We start from the raw sequence: 22948 nt of genomic DNA on the forward strand, positions 1-22948 counted from the left end.
TCAGATGGTTTGGATTGTCCTGGAAGTGAAGGTGCAGGGTTTAAGAAGAGAAGCAACTTTAAGGTTACTGTGTGGAGTGTGGGTTTTAAAGGGCAAAGTCTGGAAGCAGGAAAGGTTCCATTGGAATTCTTGTTCTTTGTCATGTTTTATGACTCACTCAAAAGTCACCCGCTTTTATCCCTTCTCTCCCAGGAGACTGTGAGTTCCTGGAGGACTCCCCTTGGCCAGCCTCCAGCTCTGTGCTGTCATGGAAAATTGCTTTTTTCCTAATGTGACGCCCCCCTCCCCAACCTAGGTAGTCCCATGGCGGCTCACTCCTGCTGCGGTGATGTGGCCTCTTCTATCCTAACCCTTCCTTTGTTTCACCGTCTCCAGCTTTAATAAACTTACTCTCAAAGTACCCGCGGCCGTGAAACCCCTCCTACCTGAAGTCAAGCACCCACACATTCCCGACCTGGGGGTCACCTGCTGCAGAACTACGGTGTGGGGGCGGGAGGGCGCCTCGCCTCGGGAGCAGGCTGCCTTGTCCTCCCTTCTCCAGCTAACGGGACCTCTGGGGAATGTTTGTTTGCCATTCTATTCTGGGTAGCATACTTTCGCCCACCCCGTAAGGTCAATAGCGTGCAGATGTTTGAAGCGGGATGAAAGCATTGCTATTCATGCTGCTAGAATCTGAGGCTTTTTTTTTTAAACCGAGAGCCCACCGCAAAAGGTGGGTCCCTCGGCCAGGGAAAGGAATGCAGTGTGGGCAGCAGGATGAAGATCGGGGCAGGGCTGCACGGAGAGGGAGGGCGGACCGCCCGAGGCGCCCGGGGTTAGGTCAGGTGGCTGCGAGCGGGAGTGGAGGGAGTGGAGGGTCGGGCGCGCTGAGGCCCTGGACCGGCCCCTCCAGGGTTCAGTGTGGGCGCAAGGGCTGAGCCCACCCAGCGGAGGCCCGGCCACCAGGTGGTGGGGGTCCAGGCCCCGCCCCCTGGCCCAGCTGCCCAGTCATTGGCTCCGCCGGGCGAGGGCGGGCCATGGGCTTAAACCTGGCCCCGCCCCCTGGCCCAGCTGCCCAGTCATTGGCTCCGCTGGGGGGTTCCACGCTCGTGGCCGCTGGTCCAGGGCGGGCCATTGACTTAAATCCGCCGGTGCGCCTGTCCCGGCCGCGACGAACCGAGCCTGCGAGACATCACCCGGCGCGGACACCATGCGGCGCCTCCTCCCGGGTCTGCTCCTGCTGCTGCCGCCGCTGCTGCTGCCGCCCGGCCCCGCAGCCGCCGCGGTCCCCGCTCCCCCGGTCCGCCCGGGCTTCCAGAGGCTGGGGACCCATGGCCCGGGGGGCAGCCCCGGGCGCCGCCTCGCTCCGGGCGTCCCCCCACGCGCGCCCTATTCGGGGGCCGGCCAGCCCGGAGGGGCCGGTGCCGCAGGTACTGTCCGGGCTCCGGGTGGGGGTCGGGGTGGGGGTGGAGGGGCACCTGGCAGGGGGCGCGGTGGCAGGGAGAGTCCGGCTTGGGCGTCGGTGTGTTCCTTCCCTCCCTGGTGCAAACGGAGGTTCAAGCAGGAAGGAGTCAGGGTTCGGGGGTCTCTGGGAACAATGCCATTTCCCCTTTGAGTCGGGAGTTGGTTCATGCGGCAGAAAAGCTCCCAGAGCGCAGGATGTTTACCAGGCACAGGAGATACTGTTGACTTTCGTGATGGGAGACGTGGCCTCAGAGAGAGGTAACCCTGCAGGGAAAAGCCCCGTGGGCTGGCAGTCCAATCCATGACCCACCACTTTCCAGCTCTTACACCTCCCCGAGACCCAGGCTTCTTGTCTGTAAAATGGGTATAAAAGCAACCTCTGCACCTCCGACTTCACAGGGTTGTTGTGTTGGTGCCCTGTGATCTCTACAGTGTTATTGGTAGTAGGATATTATTATTTTCTTAATTGAATACTTCCAGGCAGCAGGACAATTTTCAGGTTTGTTTTTTTTAAAACTATAGAGTTATATAATTCCTGTCCCATGCTTAGCCTAGGAATTTATTTTGAATCTACCTTTTCCCCACTCACTTGAGTAGATTGCCTTAGAGTAGCATCAATTTCCAGTCCCTATTAGGAAAGGAAGGAACTTTGATTGACAATTAATGTCCAGGGATAAGACATTAATTAGGACTTGGTGTGTATGATGAGTGTGTGTGTGTGGGGGGGGGGGGGGGAGGAAAGGAGGAATGACTTGAAAAAAGACATTTAATAACGCGGGTAGTGGGGAAGTGTTTCCTCTCCCCACCCTCAAAAAACTTTGGTGAATGAAAAAATGAAAGAGAGGTGACTAAGAGTTTGACAGGGACTTGGGATTGGTACCGAATCTCCATCTCTGCTTCTTTAAACAAGAAACACCCACAGAGTTGGAAGTGCAGTAAACATGCCTCAGTCAGACGAAGTTGTCATCCCTCTTTTTACTTTCAACGTAGCTCAGGCTAGTTGGGCCCTCGAGTGCACTAAACATGAATTAATGACCAGCTAGAGGGAGACTTAGGGCTGCTCTGGAGCAGTGTTCACCCCATGGGAGTGGGCAGGGTGGCGTGCAATGCGGCTGCCCCGACAGTTCACCTTGCACACTGTTCAGGGACACTTTGTCCCATGGCCTCAGGTAGCCAAGGCTCCCAAGCAGGGTCTGGAATCCACTCGTTCCTGGGAGTCAAGAGGAACCTTGAGTACAAAACTTGAAGCGAAGGGATGCGGTTCTAAGTGAAATTTAAGGGCTCAGCCAGCCTACAGGTGCGATATTGGGGTAGGTAGCCTTAGAGTAGCCTCAATTTTCCAGCCCCTAGTGCAGCGGTTCTCAGCCTGTGGGTTGCGACCCCTTTGGGGGTCGCCTAAGACCATCGGAAAACACATATATAATTACATATTGTTTTTGTGATTCATCACTGTGCTTTAATTATGTTCAAATTGTAACAATGAAAATACATCCTGTATATCAGATACTTACATTAGGATTCATAACAGTAGCAAAATTACAGTTATGAAGTAGCAACGAAACTAATTTTATGGTTGGGGGTCACCACAACATGAGGAACTGTATTAAAGGGTCGCGGCATTAGGAAGGTTGGGAACCACTGCCCTAGTGGGAAAATTAAATGATGTAATTCACAGCCTCGTGTGAATTCTCATTAGGGGATTCGGAAGGCCTACGGGCTCTCATCATCCAAAGGGAGACGGTCTTGGGGAAGGTAGCAGACCGTGGTCCATGGGGAGGTAGCGGATGCTGCCTTGTCTGACCTCCGGCCTCAGAGCTGGGGGTGAGGAATTGCGCCATTTCTGATTGTGGTCAGATCACTGCTTAGTCACTTCCGTGCCCCACACCTTCCTTGCAGGTTTTTGCAAGAGCCGGCCCCTGGACTTGGTCTTTATCATCGATAGTTCTCGTAGTGTACGGCCCTTGGAGTTCACCAAAGTGAAAACCTTTGTCTCCCGGATCATCGACACCCTGGACATCGGGGCAGCGGACACGCGGGTGGCAGTGGTGAACTACGCCAGCACCGTCAACATCGAGTTCCACCTCCAGACCCACCTGGACAAGAAATCCCTGAAACGGGCCGTGGGGCGAATCGCGCCCTTGTCCACAGGCACCATGTCGGGCCTGGCCATCCAGACAGCCATGGAGAAAGCCTTCACAGTGGAGGCGGGGGCCCGGGGACCCAGCTCCAACATCCCGAAGGTAGCCATCATCGTGACGGACGGGCGGCCCCAGGACCAGGTGGACGAGGTGGCGGCTCGGGCGCGGGCGGCCGGCATTGAGCTGTACGCGGTGGGCGTGGACCGGGCGGACAGGGAGTCGCTCAGGATGATGGCCAGCGAGCCCCTGGACGAGCACGTGTTCTACGTGGAGACCTACGGGGTCATCGAGAAACTGTCCTCTAGGTTCCAGGAAACCTTTTGCGGTAAGTCGCTGCCACTAGCAAGGATGCTATAGTCAAACCTGAAGCAGAAGAAAGAAAGAATTCTCTCCTTTTTCTTTTTTTTTGGGGGTGGAAATTTTAGGGAAAGCTTAAATAGAAGCAATGCTTTTTGTGTCTTTTTTTTTTTTTTTTTTTTACCAACTTAAATACACTTTGTTGGTTTAGGAATATAGAGCTGCCTTCTATATAACTTGGACTGCTCCTAAAATCTCCATGTTTGCATTAGAAATGGGAAGGTCTGGAAATAATCCTGGGTAAATGATCATGCTGTTCCCTGATGGGGTCAGAGAAAAATAAAAATAAAACACACAAGACTGCTCTCCTCCCTCCTGTCCACCCCTGCATTTCCCCCGATATTTTCTCTAGTTTACCATGTCTCGAGGTTACAGAACTCCTCTTGTTCCTGCAGAAGACAGGGCCCGCGTGTGTCCAGGCGGGGGCCAGGCAGCCTGCTTCAGTGTAACTGGCAGGCAGAGTGGACATTCAGTGATGCTCCAGCTCCGAGGTTCACTTCTTTCTCTGACTATTCTTCATGGAGGGACAGGGTCAGGAATCAGGGAGACTGGGATTTCAGCTCACTTCACAGGTAGAAGGAGCAGGGCTTGTTTATTTTATTTTATTTTATTATTATTATTATTATCTTTAAAATATATTTTATTGATTTTTTACAGAGAGGAAGGGAGAGTGATAGAAAGTTAGAAACATCGATGAGAGAGAAACACCGATCAGCTGCCTCCTGCACACTCCCCACTGGGGATGTGCCCGCAACCCAGGTACATGCCCTTGACTGGAATCGAACCTGGGACCCTTTAGTCCGCAGGCCGACGTTCTATCCACTGAGCCAAACCAGCTAGGGGACATCTGTAATATTTTCAACAATAACAATTTATTTATTTTATTTTTAAATCTTTATCTAAGGATATTTTTTCCCACTGATTTTTAGAGAGAGTGGAAGGGAGAGGGAGAGACAGAGAGAAACACTGATGTGAGAGAGACACATCAATTGGTTGCCTCCCACATGCCCCTGAACAAGGCCAGGAGCCTACAACCGAGGTACGTGCCCTTGACCGGAATTGAACCCAGGACCTTTCAGTCCACAGGCCGACGCTCTATCCACTGGGCCAAACTGGCCAGGGCTTGTTTGTTTGTTTTTAATCCTTCTGTTACTGTCATTCTCATTTCTTCCTTTAGGATAGAGTTTGAAACTGGAGTTTTTAGCACGCATTAGCCAAATTCATGAATCTGAATCCATTCGCGGCTGGCGTTTATTATTAGTCACTGATCAGAATTATGAATGTGGGACTTATACTATATTTTTTATTTTATTTTCAAACTCATTTTTCTTACCTATCATCTATATCTATCATCATGCTTTATTATTATTATTTTTTGTCATTTGGAGATAATCTTTTGGAGCCCTCTATGGAAGTCCCCAAGCTGGTGTAGACAAATTTCTAGTTAAGGTGAATTTTAAAATGTAGATACTTTTTGCTGTATAACCTATTCCACAGTTATTTATTTAACAGGCATTTATTGACTACCGATGACACAAAGATACAATTTGACCCTCCTTACCATCAAGCAGTAGTTTGGTGGTGGGGATGAGACAAACCCGTGAAGTAACAATTACAACCGTGTATTTCAAGGAGACTCTATATCTAAACAACGGGAAACTCAGCCATCACCAGTCCGTCAGGAAATGGGAGATGAAGCTTGGTCTGGAGCTAAGCTTGGCCTCAGCTCAGCCAGACCTGGCTGGGATCCCCTTGTCTTTCCTGTCCCAGGACACTGGGCTCTCTCTCACAAGCAGGCTTTGGTTTTGGTGGCATCTACTTGGCATTTATTGGTTTTCCCAAAGGAAAATGGCCGTCTTTCTCCCAGGAAGACCCCCTGTGCTTGTGGGTGGGTGAGAGCTTGCCAAAGAGATGTTGGTCTGTGGCGAAGTTGGCTCTCACAACCAGCACCTGGGGTTGGGCTTGAAGGCCATAGAGTAATAAGTGGTGAGTGGCGATCTTTTCCTTCTGGTACAAAAGACCTGCTTGTTCTGGGGGGTAAAAGACTGAGGAGCAAAAGCAGCTTGTTGTTGTTCGCGGACTAGAGAGATCATCCCATGAAAAGGCTCTTCTTGGGAAAGTATTAGGCTTGTCCTCTTGCCAGAGCAGTGGAGGCTGCTTACCTGCCCCAGGGCTCCCAGCCCCCTCCAACAGAAATGACTAAATTCACTGAGTCTTCATCCAAAACATCTCACTAGGAAAAAAAGCCGATGACATACAAATGGCTCTAGAAGGGAAAAGGTGGAGATGCAGTCTAGCTGACGGAGTCGAGTTTATTTTGTTTTTTTCTTTTTACCTGTTTGTGTTATAGCGACAGAGTGTATTCTCCTTAGTGATATCAGAGGCCCTGAAGTTGCGCATGTTTAAGTTTGCTGCCTATTCAGAAGGCAGTTACCTGCACTGCCTTTCCCCACTGTTAAGTTCATATATGCCCAAGTGTGAGCGAGTTCTAGGCCTAGAGGAATGCACCTGTGTATGAATTCTGTTCAGGCACCCCCTATAGAACCCCCCGAAACCAGATTCCAGCTGCAATGGGACAATTAGCTCATAGAACTTCAGGAAACACATGATCGTTTCCCCCATTTCTGGCTTTGGGAAAACAAGTTTTTTTCCATGGGTAGGTGGATATGTTGAATGAATATCCAATTGCCTGACCCATAAGAATTCTCTTTCTTCTCCTTCTTCTCCTTCTCCTCCTCCTCCTCCTTCTCCTCCTCCTCCTCCTCCTCCTCCTCCTCCTCCTCCTCCTCCTCCTCCTTCTTTCTTCGAAAGTTAACAATAGGATCTGTGATTTAAAATTAGTAACATGACTAGTTTAAGGATGGTATTTCTAGCCAGGACAGAAACAAATAGTCAAAATTGGCAGTGAACTAAAGATAGACTCGGAGAGAAACCAGAGAGCGATGTCTTTTTGACACGGGAGAAAGTACCTGAAATGTTTACGTGTCTGTCGTCCACTGACTGTCGTCCATTTCCTTTGCACAGCAGTGGACCCGTGCATGCTTGGCACACATGGGTGCCAGCACGTGTGTGTCAGTGACGGGGACGGCAGGCACCACTGTGAGTGCAGCCAAGGGTACGCCTTGAATGCCGATAAGAAGACCTGTTCAGGTGAGGCCTGCTTACGCGAGGGGGGCTGAACGGAACTTAGATTCGGGGACCTACTCTCCAGGTTTCGGCCTGGCCTTGTGCTTTTCTCCTAATTGACTTTTGGCTGATGTACTGTTGTTTAGCAAAAGGAAAATGGGAAGAAAAGTGAGGGAACACATACATCAGCCTATGATGGTACCACATTCTTGGTCCTTTGAGGGTTTGGAATTTTTCGTGGATTTTATTTGTTTACATGAAAAGCTACCCTTTCCCCTCTGTGGCCGTAGATGCTCATGGGTCTAGAAGAAAACGTAGAGAGGGCCTTGCTCATGGGGAATGGGAATACTCACACACAGGCAATGAAGAAGGAGATCTAGGCCCACTTAAGTCCTGGAAAAAAGTTCTTGAGGGGAAGAAAACTTAGAGATCATTTAATTCAACTTACTTATTTTAAAGATAACGAATTAAGACCCAAAGAAGGGACTCACCCATGCCTGGGGTCTGTGAGTAAAGAGCCAAGACCAGAAAGTTGGTTCCCAGCTTCCAGCCCCGCAGCCTTCCTATTGTGCCAAGCTGCCCTCAGCTGTGTTTGCACACGTGTGCATGTGCGTGTGTGTGCATGTGCGTGCGCGTGTGTGTGTGCATGCATCTGTGTATGGTCTGTAATTATTGATTCACGCTTCCATGTGTTTGCATGTGTCCTGACCATTTCTGATAGCCATCGATAAGTGTGCTCTGAACACTCATGGATGCGAGCACGTCTGTGTGAACGACAGAGCTGGCTCTTACCACTGCGAGTGCCACGAAGGTTACACGTTGAAGGAAGACAGGAAAGCGTGTGCAGGTACGCGGGAAGGAGGCTCCACTGCTGCCCGCTCTTTGTCTGCCTGGCGCTGGGAGCAGTGGCGGAGGGCGGGTCACACTGATGGGAAACCTCATCTGTTTTCCTCTCTGGCCACCCCGGCTTTTCCCACTTCTCGGTCTTGTGAGAAAACGTAGGAAAGGCCGTATGTATGTATCGCGGCCCACCTGGGGAAGAGTGTTGTTCATTCCTTCTCTGTGCCAGCCCTACCAGTCCTTTCCAAGTGCTAGAGACAGTGTAGTCAGCTGAAATCAAATAACTCCCCTCAGGACACTTATCCCTTACAAAGGGGAAACAGTGACACCACAGTGGGGAAACCTGGCAGACACCAGTTCGCCAAGTGGCCCAAGTTAACATCCACAACAGGGACATAGAGTGCCATCCTGTATCTCCTGACACCGTGTGCGGAGGGCACAGGAGCGCTTCTGTGGTTATTCTTGCTAAAATGTCAGAATCACGAGGAAACATCAGACAAACCCAGACTGAGAGATACCCTACAAAGCGTCAGAGTCAGGAAAGACAGCGAAAGGCAGGGAATATTACAGGTTGGAGGAGACTGGAGACGGGGCAGCTTAAGGCAGCCTGGGACCCTGGGCCGGAGAAGGGACACTGGTGGAATAATTGGCAAAATTTGAATGCTTAGTTAGATTAGTCATGAGCTAATCTGTAGATTAGCTCATAGTATTGTATCAGTGTTAAGTTCCTGGTTTTGATAATTACACTATGACTATTTAATATGTTAACCTTTGGGGACACCGGATGAAGAACAGGACCGCTCTGTTCCATTTTTGCAGCTTTTTCATACGCCTGAAATTATTTCAAAGTGAAAAGTTTAGAAAGAAAAAGAGTAATTAAAAAATCTCATGGCAGTTCAGAGAGTAAGTGCACTGAGTGCATTTGGGCCTTGAGTTCTGCTGCTGTTCTGAGTCAGTGGGTCTCCTTTGGACTCAGTTTCCTCACTTATAACGGGCGAGGGTTGAACTACACTTTCTTCAAACTCTGTGTCTTTCTGAATCTGGTACAAGTAGCTGCCCAACTGTTGGTATTGCTCTCAGTCAGTAAAAGTACAAATAAACCTAAAAGGAATGCTTTAGAAAGCATTTTAGGGTATATTTAGACTACAAAAATTCAATATAGATGGTTCTGAAAAGGAGTTGGGAAAGTAGAAGAATGAGTACTGTGTGTGTCGGATTTTTTTGAACTCAGCTGGCTTCCTGTAAGAGCAAACGGAACTGATGCGTTTGAAAGGGGTTTGCTTCTGACATGCTCAAGCTGCAAATGAGATGTCTGTATACACGCAGTATAGCGAAGGTTTTTATATTGTTGAATTTCTTCTCTCCTGGGCTTTTTTGTCTGGCAGCTCAAGATCAATGTGCTTTAGGGACACATGGCTGTCAGCACATTTGTGTGAACGACGGAGCTGGGTCCCATCACTGTGACTGCTATGAGGGCTACACCCTGAGTCAAGATAACAAAACCTGCTCAGGTAAGGCACACTCAATCAACACTTTCACACTTGGCTCCTTTCTATGGCAGGGAAACCAACTTGCAATTTCCCAAGAGAGAGATTCTTCAAGGCAACTTCAAGAGCCAGGCTTCAGACACTCTACTGTGCTCACAGACTAAGGCATGCGTCGCTGACAGGGCAGTGAGCTCAGCGGTCAGCAAACAGGGATGACTTGAGAAAGCGACTGGGCAATGGGTCGGGAGTGGGGGATATGAGGAAAGCTCAGTGAATGGAGGGTCCTCATCCAGGAACATTTTGTAGCTCTGTACACTGGGGGCTTGTAAAGCAAATGGGAAGCCTTAGAGGAAGTCAGTTGGACAGGAACTATTTGGTGTGATAGGCTGAACTGATCTTTTTCCAATTAAAACTTGGCTTTGAACTCTTCTGTGGCGTTAATCTTAAAGCTGGATCGTGTTAGTAAAGGAGACTTTGTAAACGACTGAATGAGACCCACATGGATCTTCCAGTAAGTTTGCGGCAAGTCGCTCCCTGACACTTTCTAGATGATCAATCTTCGAAGCATCTGAGACTTGGCTAGCGCGCCCACGCCCGAACTCGAATCCTCATTAACTTGATTTAAACGCACTGGCAGAACACAGTGGCATTTATAATGTAAAAACACTCCTAGGAGAAACTCCTAGCTCTCCAGGTGGTGTTTAGTTCTGGCATATTTTTTTTTAGATTTGATGTATAGTTTCCTCTCCCTTGAGGAGATATATTGGGTGACCTTTACAAGAGGGATCAAGGGAAATCCCTTTGTATAAAATTGGGATCAATGAAAGAGAACTGAGCACCTATTTTGTCCCCAGGACTGCTAAGCACTGTTCAGATATAAAGCACAAGTTCCTGCCTCTCTTTACGGGCTGGGTGCAAAGAGACCCAATGTCTAAAGTGAGCAGAGACTAAGTAGCCGGGAGAGAGACTGATGGTAACTAAGGGCCGGGGATGGAGGGCATGTCCACTTGTTATCTCTAGTGAGTGTCAACGTAAGAAACGTCCAAACCTGTAAGAATTTTTATGAGTTTATTTGAGCCAAACTGACAATTGCTGGGAAGCAGAATCTCAATGGGTAGAGAAAATGCTCCAGAAAATGGGCAGTTTTACCACTTAAAAAAATTGATTTGACAGAGAGAGACAGACAGACAGACCGATAGACATCAATGTATGAGAGAAACATTGATCAGCTGTCTCCTGTATGTGAAGGCAACTTGGGTATGTGCCCTGACCAGGAATCAAACTGGTGACCCTTCAGTGCAGGGGATGACACTCAACCAACTGAGCCACACCAGCCAGGGTTTACCACTTACCTTACACATTAGAATCAAAAGGGAAGATGTAAGGGAGTTACATGAAGTCCAGTGGTGATAGATTAGGGAGGCTGGAGAATGCAAAGTGGGGAAATCTCTGAGTTTGGATACAAGTAAAAGGAATAGACACATACTTCTTTTCCATAGGCGGGTAGAGGATAGTAACATTAGCATGATAATAACAATGAGGGGATTCGTGATCTCCACTCTGGTGCAGTGGTTGTGCTTTGAGGGGTCTGGAAAAAAAGAATTACTTTGATATTCCAAAGGCATGCTATCAGGCATATTATCTTCCATTCAAAAAGACAAGGACAGCCTCCATAACGGTAAAGGTTGACCTTTGTTGGGAAAAATACTGCCCTAGGACATGACTGCCTGCCTTGAACTGCTTTTAGTTAGAACGTTTTAATTTCAAACTCTCCTATGTGGTGACTTTCCATCTCTGAGTATGGAAGGCCACCACACAGGCCTCCCCTGAGCTTGTCAGGTTTAGTATGTGGCCCCCTTCCCTCCACGTGAGCGACACAGAGGTGGTGGGACTGGCGGTGGGCCTTGGAGGATGGTGACAGTTTGATGGAGGGTGGAGAGATGGAACAAGTAAGGGGACTGGCCTGTGCTGGCTTGTTCAGGGCGGTAGGGCTGTCAGGTGGGGTGCACTTCTCAATTCGTGACAAGTATCCCAGTTGGTACTATAAGCTGCCAGGAACACTGAAGTCCTGGGAAAAGGACACAAAAACAAACGTACATTTCAGCTAACAGGTGTGGGATGAAGGAACCATTTATTGAAGAAAACCCACAAAACATCAAGGGCAATTTTCAATCTAGGCGGACTACTCCTGCAGTACTCCCACTAAACAGGACAGGCAGATTAACTTGTCCACCGTCACTCAGCTAATGAGTAGCAGAGCCAGGATTTGAACCCACGTACTTGCTCGGGGATACATGTGCTCATCACACGAAGCTCTACTGTCTCATGGTGCAGGGCACAAGATAGCAAAGGGAGGTAGAAGAGAAAGACAAGATGGCGGACTCATACATGCCATCATCATCGCGCACGCGTGTGTGTGTGTGCGCGTGTGTGTGTGTGTGTGTGTGTGTGTGTGCAGGTCAGTGCTTTCTGTCCCACTTTGTAAGCCATCAAGGGCAGGCCCTCCGTCATTCGAGTCCTTTGTGTGCAGCATCAAGTTTAGCTCCATGTGTAGGTGGGTCCCTAATAATAATTTAGCTCCATGCATGTTTGCAGGCATTGGTGGTCATCAGTAAAGTTCTGAAGGTGAGTTCTGCAATATAATCAAGACTCAGTGCAGCCCCAGTGCTGCGGGCAGGAAAACAGAGCAGCACCCCCAGATATGGGCAAGAGAAAAAGGAAAGGGGCCGAAACCGGTGTGGCTCAGTGGATAGAGCGTCGGCCTGCGGACTGAGAGGTCCCAGGTTCGATTCCGGTCAAGGGCATGTACCTGGGTTGCGGGCACATCCCCAGTAGGAGATGTGCAGGAGGCAGCTGATCGATGTTTCTCTCTCATCGATGTTTCTAATTCTCTATCTCTCTCCCTTCCTCTCTGTAAAAAATCAATAAAATATATATTTTTTTAAAAAAAAAGGAAAGGGGTTTATGCAATATAAGGCAGGCGAGGGGATGTGAGATATGAGACAAGAACGTAGGCTTTCTTCTTGTGGAACAGGGGAGACTTGTTGCTGTTGACACTTGTTGGGATCAAACCAAAGCCTTTTCTCCCAGAAGTCTGCGCTTCGTTTCCCGTTGTAATCTGTGACTGTTTCTCTCCCTGGTCAGTTCTTGACAAGTGTGCTCTGGGCTCTCACGGTTGCCAGCACATTTGTGTGAGTGATGGGGCCGCGTCCTACCACTGCGACTGTCATACTGGCTTCACCCTGAATGAAGACAAGAAGACGTGTTCAGGTGAAGACTGGCCCTTTAATCCTATTTCATTCGGGGGGACCACCTAGGAGTAAGCTCTTCTTTCTCAAAGTCTCAGGCACGTTCTTCCTGTTGGAATTCTCCAGGGGTTCCCACTTGGCATCAGAATGAAATGATTCTACTCCTCCCATGATCTGGTTCCATCCTCTCTCTCTCTCTCTCTCTCTCTCTCTCTCTCTCTCTCTCTCTCTCTCTCTCAAATTAAAAAGGAAAATCACTATTGGGCATTTTTTTTTTTTTTTACTCCTGGAAAATGGGATTCTGACGTGATTTATAATGGTTTAGGCTCTGACCGCATTTGCCCAGTCATTCACTGAGTTATTTGTTCAGCAGCTGTTCATGGAGCTACTGTTACATGTCAGGTACTGTTAGGTCCTGAGGAAGGAACTGGAGAGAAACCAATGTTTTGTAAGTGAGCAGTGTACAAGTCTTGCACTTCTTTTGTTAAAATTTACTCCTCAATCTTTTATTCTTTTTGCTGCTATTGTGAATGAGTCCATCTCCCAACTTTCAATTGTGCTACATCGAAGTTGTCCGGTTTTCTATGGGATCTGTTAATCAGAACATCCCACTGGGCCCCTCCCCTCACAGAGCTTATCGTCTCTCAGGCAACATACACTGAAGAAGGATCCTAAGTACCAGTTTTATCCTCTGTACTGGGATGCTGGACGGGGTTGTACTACATCCAGCAGCTACATTCTGGTTTACAAATTGATTGAGATGGGATTTGAGCTGGCCTTCCCTAAAAGGTTCGATAGGGTTGGGACAGGTAGGTAGATTCTATTTAATCAAGCGTGTTTTGGTCCCTCGGCCCTATATCATATCTTTGTAGAATGTGGGAGAACATGTAAGCAGAGGCCCACTGCCTGTCCTCAGGCAGTAGTGCTACTCCATTGCAAGGTTACACTTCAGACCTGGGAGGTTATTCTTATTTCTGTTAGGCAATTTCAGAGGCTATGAGATTGAGTAGGAATAGCTGCCTCACTGAACTTCAGAAAGAAACAGGAGTTCGCATTATCCTTCTCCCAGGCTCTTTGATTAAATGCCAATGCAACTTTAGTTCCAAAGTGTTTATGGGGTGGGGAGCTGGGGGATGGGTGCATGCTGGAAGGGGCCAATGGGGGAAAAAGGGGATATATGTAATACTTTCGACAATAAAGATTAAAAAACACCCCACCCAAACCCGAAGTATTTACGTGTAAGAACTCTCATTTTAAACAATTCAATAGAATAATAGCCCACATAGGAAATCAGGAATTATCTAGTTTTGAACCTTGATTTTGGCTGCACAAAAAGAGGTTTTCCTCGTTTTCATTTTTTAATGAGGACACAGTATCACAAGATTAGTTGTCTTATCTCTGCGTTCTTAGCTTCCCGCTACATTATCTTTTAAAAATTTACTTTATATCATGGAGAATTTCAGGCAATCACAAAAGTATAGAGAAAATATAATGAGCTCACATATAACCATCACTCAGCTTCGACAATTGTAGATTTGTCCCCAGCATTTCCTAATTCAGTTTCTTCTGTTCATTAACATTCCAAAGTGTTTTGTCCTCTTTGCGTGTGCTCCCATATCCTTTTACCTTCCAGAAAATGCATTTAGGTAAGCCCTAAAAATGCAACTATCAAATCATGGATTTCCAGACTTGCTATGATTTCTAATTAACCATAGCATTTCGTGTCCTGTCATTGTCATCAGCCGTTCAAGAAGCAGCAAGACTCACCTCCATAAGAGATGCTTGTGGGTGCGAAGCCACACTGACATTCCAGAACAAGGTCATCTCGTATCTGCAGAGACTGAACACCAAGAATATCCTTTCTGGGAGCTTTTCTGCTTAAAGCCTACGTGGGTATGACAATGAGCCCAACATTTCAGGATATTTCACAGGATTAGGGCCCTCTCTATTAAGTTTTAAGATGAGCAATAGTAAGACTGCACAGCGTTTATTTTGTAAACTGAGAGTTTCTTTGAACGGTTTTAAGAGACCATTTCACCCATTTAACATGAAAAGCTACCTGTTTCTTTCTCTAGTGTTTTTCCATAGCAGTCTCTGCTCCCAATTGAGCTCTTATGCTCAGATCCAGCTATTATGCTCTGAGCCCGTATATGGCTTCTAGGAAATCAGGCCATGCATAGAATGAGTCAGCTGATTCATGGGGTGCGATCGCTCCGATAACACACAGCTGTAACACCGCTAGCCAAGCCAACAAAAAGCAAGTTTGAAATGTACCATGTTACCACGTCAGAAACTTTCAAGATCAGCTCTTTAGTCGAAGTTGTGATTCAGGGAAATTACTTGTTTAGCGCGGCTCAACTTAGCAACACTGTTCCTAGGGATCTCAGAGGAGTGGCGTTCAGATTGTGATGGGGATCCCCGAGGCGGGTGCAGAGACTTCCCAGGGGTACAGTGGACGTGTGTGGGGGAGTGAAGGGGTGGCAGACAGAACGTTATAAAGGATCAGTTTCCAAATCCTTCACTTCCTTAAGTTGATCTGCCTAAGATGCTACTTGGGGCGAGTTGCCATTCTCTTTTCCTCTCTCTCACCTCTGTATCCCCATTCTCCTAACTTTACATAAACCTCTCACGTAGCCTGAATCTTTCTAAGGTGCATTTCTTGGAAAAGATTCAAACAAAGGGGCAATTCGACAGATTTTTAAACCAAGGCTTCATAAACACGATTCCCTTCACCCCAATCCATACCATTAAGAGATACCTTTCCAATTAAATTTTACCTTTTATTTGTAATGGTCTTATGTAAAAATTTATACCTTATTTGTTGTTTGGATCCATTATGTGCTCATAATAGCTGTATTGATAATTCAATCCAGATGATTAAAAAAAATTGGGTCCTTATGGTCAAAGAAATTTAATTGAAAGGTAATTTCAATATAAATGTGTGCGCTTGTTTGTGTAAGTTTACATCAGAGAAGTATAATAGAGTGATCAAGAAAAGATTTCTGATCCCTGACTGGTTTGGCTCAGTGAATAGAATGTCGGCCTGCAGACTGAAAGGTCCCAGGTTCGACTCCAGTCAAGTGCATGTACCTTAGTTGCGGGCACATCCCCAGTAGGAGGTGTGCAGGAGGCAGCTGATCGATGTTTCTAACTCTCTATCCCTCTCCCTTCCTCTCTGTAAAAAATCAATAAAAATATATTAAAAAACAAGATTTCTGAGATTCAAAGAAGGATAAAATTCTGTGAAGAAAGTAGAAAGGAAATACAAATTCTTTTGTTTTAAATATTTTATTTTAGAAGAATACTAGGTATCTAGTATGCTTTTAATGTTACATAGGATACATTTGAAAGATTGATTTAAATTTCATTTTAGAAAGTCAATATTTATAACAGCATAAATTATACTAGTGTATTTTGTAACTAAAACTTATGAAAATTTTCATATAACTTAAATGTGCAGAAGACACCACTTATTTGTTAAATATTTTAGGGGGCATATGAGCACAAATGTTTGAAGACTACTGCTTTATATCATGCTTTCTAAAATAAGAACTTCTGAGTTTTAGATTACATTAGACTTGAGAAAACATTTTTACTCTTTATTTATTTACAATGGAATTTAATTATTTTCTTTTATTTTGTATTGAAGTGTTTGAAAGTGTGTGTATGTTTTCTAATGTCAAAATAAATGGTGTTGGCCTTAACAACTAACCACTTGATGACATTTTGGAGAAGTTGCAAGCAAATGAATATGGACAAATACATCATTAAGCTGCTCAAAATTTTCACCCTGGCCAGTGTGGCTCAGTTGGTTGAGCATCATCCAATCCACCAAAAGGTCGCCGGTTCGATTCCAGTCAGGGTACCTGCCCAGGTTTTGGAGTCCCCACTAGGGGGTATAAGGCAGCCAATCGATCATCAATATAAATGATCTTTAAAACTGCTCAAAAGTTTCACCTGGAAATATAGAGAACTTGCTGTATTTAATACTTCTGTATGTTCCAATGGTGCTAATTATCTGCCATTAAAATGCTTGAATTAGTGGAGACATAGTTTGAGAATCTTCTGGAGAATCAGTATTATTTTTCTAAGGAAACAAATGTCCAGATCCTTAATTTAATGCAAACTTTAGTGTCTTTAAGTTATGACTATGAAATGGTTGGTAGGAAACAGAGTGAAAAGTTTAATATTTCTTTCTTTACTAATTGAGCCATTTCATTTTTCTTTCAGTTCCTAAGTTCTCATTCTATTCTCAAACACAAGTATGTTATTTCTATAATTATATTCATATTATATATTCATCACAGATATTTTTAAATGTATAATATATAAAGAATAAAAATCACCTGTACAAAACAACTAACAGTTTGCTATTTTTTTCCCAGTGTTCTTCCTTTATAAATGTACATTTTAAAATTCTGTTTTTTAAAATATTGAATTTATTGGGGTAACATTGGTCAATACATTTATAGGTTTCAAGTGTACAATTGTATGATACATTATCTGTGTATTGTGTGTTCACCACCCAGTGTCAAGTCTCCTTTCGTCACCATTTATCCCCCCTTTACCTTCTTCTACTGACCCTACCTCCCTTTCCCTCAGCTAATCACCATATTGTTGTCTGTGTCTATGAGGTTTTTTTTTTCTTAATCCCTTCACCTATTTCACCCAGCCTCCCAACTCCCATCGCTTCTGACAGCTGTCAGGCTGTCCTTTGTGTTTTGTAAGGTTGTTTTGGCCATTAGATTCCACATGCAAGTGAAATCATATGGTACTTGTCTTTCTCTGACTGGCTTATTTCACTTAGCATAATACTCTCCAGATCTATCCATGCTGTGGCAAAAGGTAAGATTTCCTTTTTTTTTTTTTTTTTTTTTTAGGGTCGAGTAGTATCCCGTTGTGTAAAGGTACCACAGCTTTTTTTTTTTTTTAACCTATTCTACTGATGGACACTTGGGCTGCTTCTAAATCCTGGCTATTGTAAATAGCACTGCAATTCCCTACAGAAACAGTCAAAACCCAGAAACAGTAAAAAAATCTAAAATACAAACTTCAAAGGGAATAAATGGGAATAAATGAAAAATAAACATGTCAAGGCAGTATATATTTTATGAAACATATATTGTTATTTCTCAACATTTTTGGAAGGACATGACATAGAGCAGTATTATTTTCCAAACATATTTGAGCACAGGATCAGTAATATATTAATACTAGAGGCCCAGTGCACGAAATTCGTGCATAGATAGGGTCCCTAGGCCTGGCTGGCCATCAAGGCCAATTGGGGCCTTCCAACTGCTGGCTGGAGCCGTCCTTTGTTCTGCACCGCCCCCTGGTGGTCAACTCATGTCATAGTGAGCAATCAGTCTCCAGGTCAAACTCCCAAAGGGACACTTTGCATAGATATCACAGAGCAATGATGCTATAGAAGGAATAAATGAGAGTTCATGTTCAAGAACTAAGGAAAAGTATTTAGATATGATTTTTCAAGAGTGTGACCATTAGTAACTAGCTTCGATTAATCATGTCTTAAATTCCCCTGGCTTAGATAATACTCACTTGATTCATGAGTCCAGTATAGGGAGCCTGTGGGAAGGTGCCAACATATCTTAGGGATTTACAGTTTGGTGCTGAAAAAACAGATACTCATACATTTGAAAACACATATTTTATCTGAATGGGGTGGGGGTTAAGTTTGGAAAGAATTTCTCAGGAAGACCTGTCAATGCCTTTGGCCAAGAGGGTGGGAACATCATAGGAGATATATAAAATGGCCTTAGAAGCAGAGAGGCATGGTGGGGTGCAGAAAGCATATTGGCTTGCTTAGAGTAGGGCACCATAGGAAAAGACATTTTAGGAGGGAGATCTGATGTCAGCCAGAGTTTAGATTTGATAGAAAGGCAGCAGGACAACTGTCAATTCTTTATTTTTAAATATATTTTTTATTGATTTCAGAGAGGAAGGGAGAGGGAGAGAGAGATAGAAACATTAATGATGAGAGAGAACCATTGATTGGCTGCCTCCTGCACGCCCGCAACCCAGGCATCGAACCTGGAATTGAACCAGGAATCAAACAGTGACCTCCTGGTTCAGAGGTCGGTGCTCAACCACTGAGCAACCCAGGCCGGGGCCATTGTCAATTCTGGAGTGCGCTGGGCGAGGCCACAGACTCAGGTGAGGGATTGCATGTATTTGCCTGAAACTGGCTACTGCTGCATACAGTACATGCTAGATTATACAAGTCAACAAATCAATAGCCGCAGAACATGGTAAAAGGGAAAACCAGAGGGGGAGTATGTCTGAGGCAATAATTTCATGAGAGTTTTGGCTCTATGGCCCAAATGGTGGTGCTTTGTAGCTTTCAGGGACTCAAAAAGCACCAAGGAGAACTGAAGAAAGGAATAAAGTGGAAAGAAGAGAATACTGAACAGTGGCCTCCAGGCGAGAAAATACCAAATGCCTCCATTATTTGAAAGTGAGGGCTATGCCCCAATGGCAATTATATGCGGCAATGGCCCAAAGCCCATGCCTATTTTTATAGGGACCCTTGGGCTGCAGTAAGACCTTAAATACGCTGTTGAAAAGTTCAAAGTCAGCAGAACGAGCACACACTTCAACCTCCAAATCGCTCCAGGGAGCTCGCGAATCCCCAGAGCCCCAGGGGAAGGTTTGCAGCCTTTGGAAAACGCATGTTTGCAATTTCATTTGCCCGAAGGCGCCAACTACCCGAGGCAACTAATGACATTTCCCTTCCCACGATGCTGGGCTTTGGGGCTCACGAATCACTCAAACATTGACCGGGCGCCTTTCCTGCTCGATGGACCCTGCCTGACACGCACGCGAGTTTCCCAGCGCCATCCGAGGGCACCTGAGGCCCGGGGGCCGGAAGACGAGGGGGGCGACCAGGCCTTCAGGGGGAGCAGCCAGCCCTGAAGCCCCAGTGACAGCTTCGGCACCGAGACAGCGACTCCCACCAGCCCCACGACGCCCGCGCAGGCGCACAAAGTCCTCTGGGCGACGCGTGCCCGACGCCGGAAGTGTCCCCCGGCGCCCCGGATGCGACCGGTTGCCAGGGCGACGGGAGCTTCCAAGAGCCGCTGGTACTGGCAATTAGCGACTCCAGAAAGAGTTCCTGGCGGCGGGCCTTGGCGGCTGGGGTCGTGCCCTCGGGCCTCCAGGATGTTCTTTTATCTGAGCAAGAGAGTGAGTGTTCCAGGGCTCCCGCGCTTCTCCGTCCCGCCTCTGCCCGCATCTGTCTCGGTCGCGGCTCCTGCATCCCTCCTGGTCCGGCATCCGACCTCCTCCCGCCGGTCCCCAGAGAGTCCCGGGCGCGCCCAGCCGCCCTCCCGTGCGACTCTCTGCCAGAGCGGCCCCAGGCGGGTTCTTTAGCGGGGCCAGCTGGGCAGATCAGTGGGTGCTTCCCCAGCGTGACTCCTCCACCTGCTGCTGAGCCAGGTGACTTAGATTCTTTGGGCCATCATGGGCCTCCGGGGAAGAGAAGAATTGCAAAAGGGTAGCCTAGGTATGTGTGTGGAAAGGGAACGGGGACGGAGGGTGTGCATTGCCATCTCCGTGCCCTTTTAAAAGCCCACCAGGCGACTCCCGCGTTGGGCTCCTCCGCTGTGTGTGCCCTTGTTGGTGGGCACGTCTCTCTCTCTTTCCCAGCGGGTAGCGCCCAGCACAGTTCAGGGACTACGCTTATTTTCTTGGGGGGGATTTTCTTCAGCCTTGGGGCTCCCGTAGACTCCCTTTGCACCTCCTTCCTAAGAAGTTGTGAGCGGCGCTGGTTGCTTTTCAGATCGCCATTCCCAATAACGTGAAGCTGAAATGTATCTCTTGGAACAAGGACCAAGGATTCATCGCGTGTGGGGGCGAAGATGGATTACTGAAGGTGTTGAAGTTAGAGGCACAGACGGGTAGGTGAATGAATGCAAGCCCACATGCTTGAACTTGATGGCAAATCGGCTTGAGATTTGCCCAAGTTATTGTCAGTATGCAATTTTAATTGTTTTTAAAAGGGGAGGAACGAAACCCCAAACATTTCATGGTGCCTTTCTAGAGGATTTTTGCAGGAAAGTTCAGAGAATATTGAAAGGAAAGGTCAGATGGCTTTTGCTGAAGTTATTGATGGAAAGTGAAAAAGAATTTCGCCTCTGATATTAATTTAATCTCTCAATTTTTTGGGTTCCTTAACTGTCTTAAAAGAAAATTTCTTTCTGTTATGTTTCTCAAACACATATACACGTATGTATGTATATTATATATACTTTTAAATCTTGCTTAACATATGCAGGAAGTTTTAGTTGCATTAAGAAATACATTCATGGCCCTGGCCAGGTAGCTCAGTTGGTTAGAGCGTTGTTGGGACACACCAAGATTGAGGGTTCAATTTCCTACCAGGGCATATACAAGAAACAACCAATGAATGCATAAAAAGGTGGAACAACAAGTCAATGTTTCTCTCTCTTTTCCTCTCTCTAAAAGCAATAAACATATTCTCAGGTGAGGATTAAAAAAAAAAAAAGTGTATTCTTGTCTTGTCCGAGACAGCAACTGGATAATTAAAAGTAGTGGTTTCGAAGGAACTCATGTTTTTTTTCCTGACATTGCTTTCAGAGTAAAGAGTATTTTTTATAATATTTTAAGACATGTTATGTGAAAGTAGAATTTTTTAGCGTCAACTTTTATAATTTCCACTGTCACAGATTTTAAAGATTTTCATAGATTTTTATTTTTAAATGAAAGTTTTAAAAAGCTATATTTTACATGTAACAACCAGATTTTCTAAGTGAAGATTAACTTACTGAAATGATGTATTTTAAGATTGTATGTATTATCTATAGTATGATTAGTAATCAAGAATAACAAAATAAAAAAGCAGTCTTTAAAGGCTTCTGTTGCACTTTGGGTAAAACCTAAAATTCTTATCATTTCCTACGAAGACTTCATAATTTCCCCTGTGCTTATCACACTTGCCTTATCTTGTGTCATTCTCCCTGTTCAACTAGGACTTCTTTCAGTTTGTCAAAGGCTCTCCTCCTAGACCCCCAGCCTTTGCACTGGCTGTTTCCTCGCATGGAATACTTCTCCCCTGTCCCTATCCCGCTTGGCTATCTCCAGTTTATCCCTCAGTCTCAATTTAAATGTCCTTTGTTCAGAAAGTCCTCATATATATACATTTATGTTGATGTATTTATGTGTGTGTATTTAATATCTATCCCCTCAGTAGACTACAAGTTCTCTGAGGGGAGAGGCCTTAGTTATTTTGTTCATCATTTTGTATCCAGAACCTCCCACAGTGCATAGCATGGTGTAGATGTTCAATAAAAATTTGCTGAATGAATGAATAAATACAAGATTCTGCAAAGTCGAGTAAAAACCAGTTTCCAAAGTCTTTGCTCTTTGGGCCCTCTTATGCTTTAGATTTTTCAATCTATATGTCGTCAATATTTCTATTTGTGATCTATTGGGAAGCAATAAGTAGTAATAATAGTTACTAATTATTTAATAGACTGAGTAAACAATGTTCTTGTATACATTTTGCCAGAATAATATTTTTGCAAGGGTGTACGTATTCTTGTCCATATTTCCACCACGAGAAAAATAGATTAGAATGAGGCATGCTTAAAAATAATATTTCTAATGTCATCCAGGAATAGGATCTCCTTTCAAAAAAAGCAAGAAATGTCAAAATCTTATAACCTGTCACTTACATATTTGCTGTAATAGTTTTTGTTATTGTTTTTTGTTTTTCTAGATGATGCAAAATTGAGGGGTCTTGCAGCTCCTAATAATCTTTCTATGAATCAGAATCTTGATGGTCATAGTGGTAAGTCATATAATTTTTTAATCATATTTCATCTTTAGGCATTTAGAAATGATCTACTTAATGCAGAATTGTCATCATTTTCAATAATGGTAATACTTAAAATAATCATTGCTGTTGAGCCATAGTATAGCCTAGAGCAGGGGTAGGCAACCTTTTTGTGAGTGCGTGCCAAAACCAGCAAAATCTCTGACTCAAAATTCTTCTGCGTGCCAACCCTAATTTTCTGAGAACATGTTACACCTACTTGATATCTCTTAAGGTGTACGTATGTGAAGAACCTTGAAGAAATAATAAAATTCATTTGAGCGACAAAAACACAATATATGAAAAAGACATTTATTTTTTAATGTATACATGTACACTGATAGTCCTACAGAAAACTTTATGACTCCGTTTGATATTATCAGTGGGACTTTTGCTGCTGCATCACTGATGACAGAGATCTTACATCAGGTTTATATTTCGTGACCTTCAGAGATA

General features: G+C 45.4%; 2 protein-coding genes across 2 annotated transcripts in view; both read left to right on the forward strand.

Moving 5' to 3' along the window:
- Nucleotides 1–1189: 1189 nt before the first annotated feature.
- Nucleotides 1190–16961, forward strand: MATN3 (matrilin 3; the record flags this gene model as incomplete). The annotated part of the gene is made up of 8 exons (XM_081101602.1): nt 1190–1409; nt 3340–3906; nt 6963–7088; nt 7786–7911; nt 9290–9415; nt 12536–12661; nt 14382–14492; nt 16355–16961. The coding sequence occupies 8 exons, from the start codon at nt 1190–1192 to the stop codon at nt 16408–16410; spliced, it is 1458 nt and encodes a 485-aa protein (XP_080957728.1). The 3' UTR covers nt 16411–16961.
- Nucleotides 16962–19699: 2738 nt separating this feature from the next.
- WDR35 (WD repeat domain 35) overlaps nt 19700–22948 on the forward strand; it is a 43089-nt gene continuing 39840 nt past the window's right edge. The window contains exons 1-3 of the mRNA XM_081101290.1: nt 19700–19842; nt 20438–20555; nt 22397–22468. Of these exons, the coding sequence (XP_080957416.1) occupies nt 19819–19842; nt 20438–20555; nt 22397–22468 (214 nt within the window). The 5' untranslated portion in view covers nt 19700–19818. The remainder of the gene's footprint in view (nt 19843–20437; nt 20556–22396; nt 22469–22948) is intronic.

Source organism: Myotis nattereri (assembly GCF_964212035.1).
Source record: "Myotis nattereri genome assembly, chromosome: 10".
NCBI classification, from domain to species: domain Eukaryota; kingdom Metazoa; phylum Chordata; class Mammalia; order Chiroptera; family Vespertilionidae; genus Myotis; species Myotis nattereri.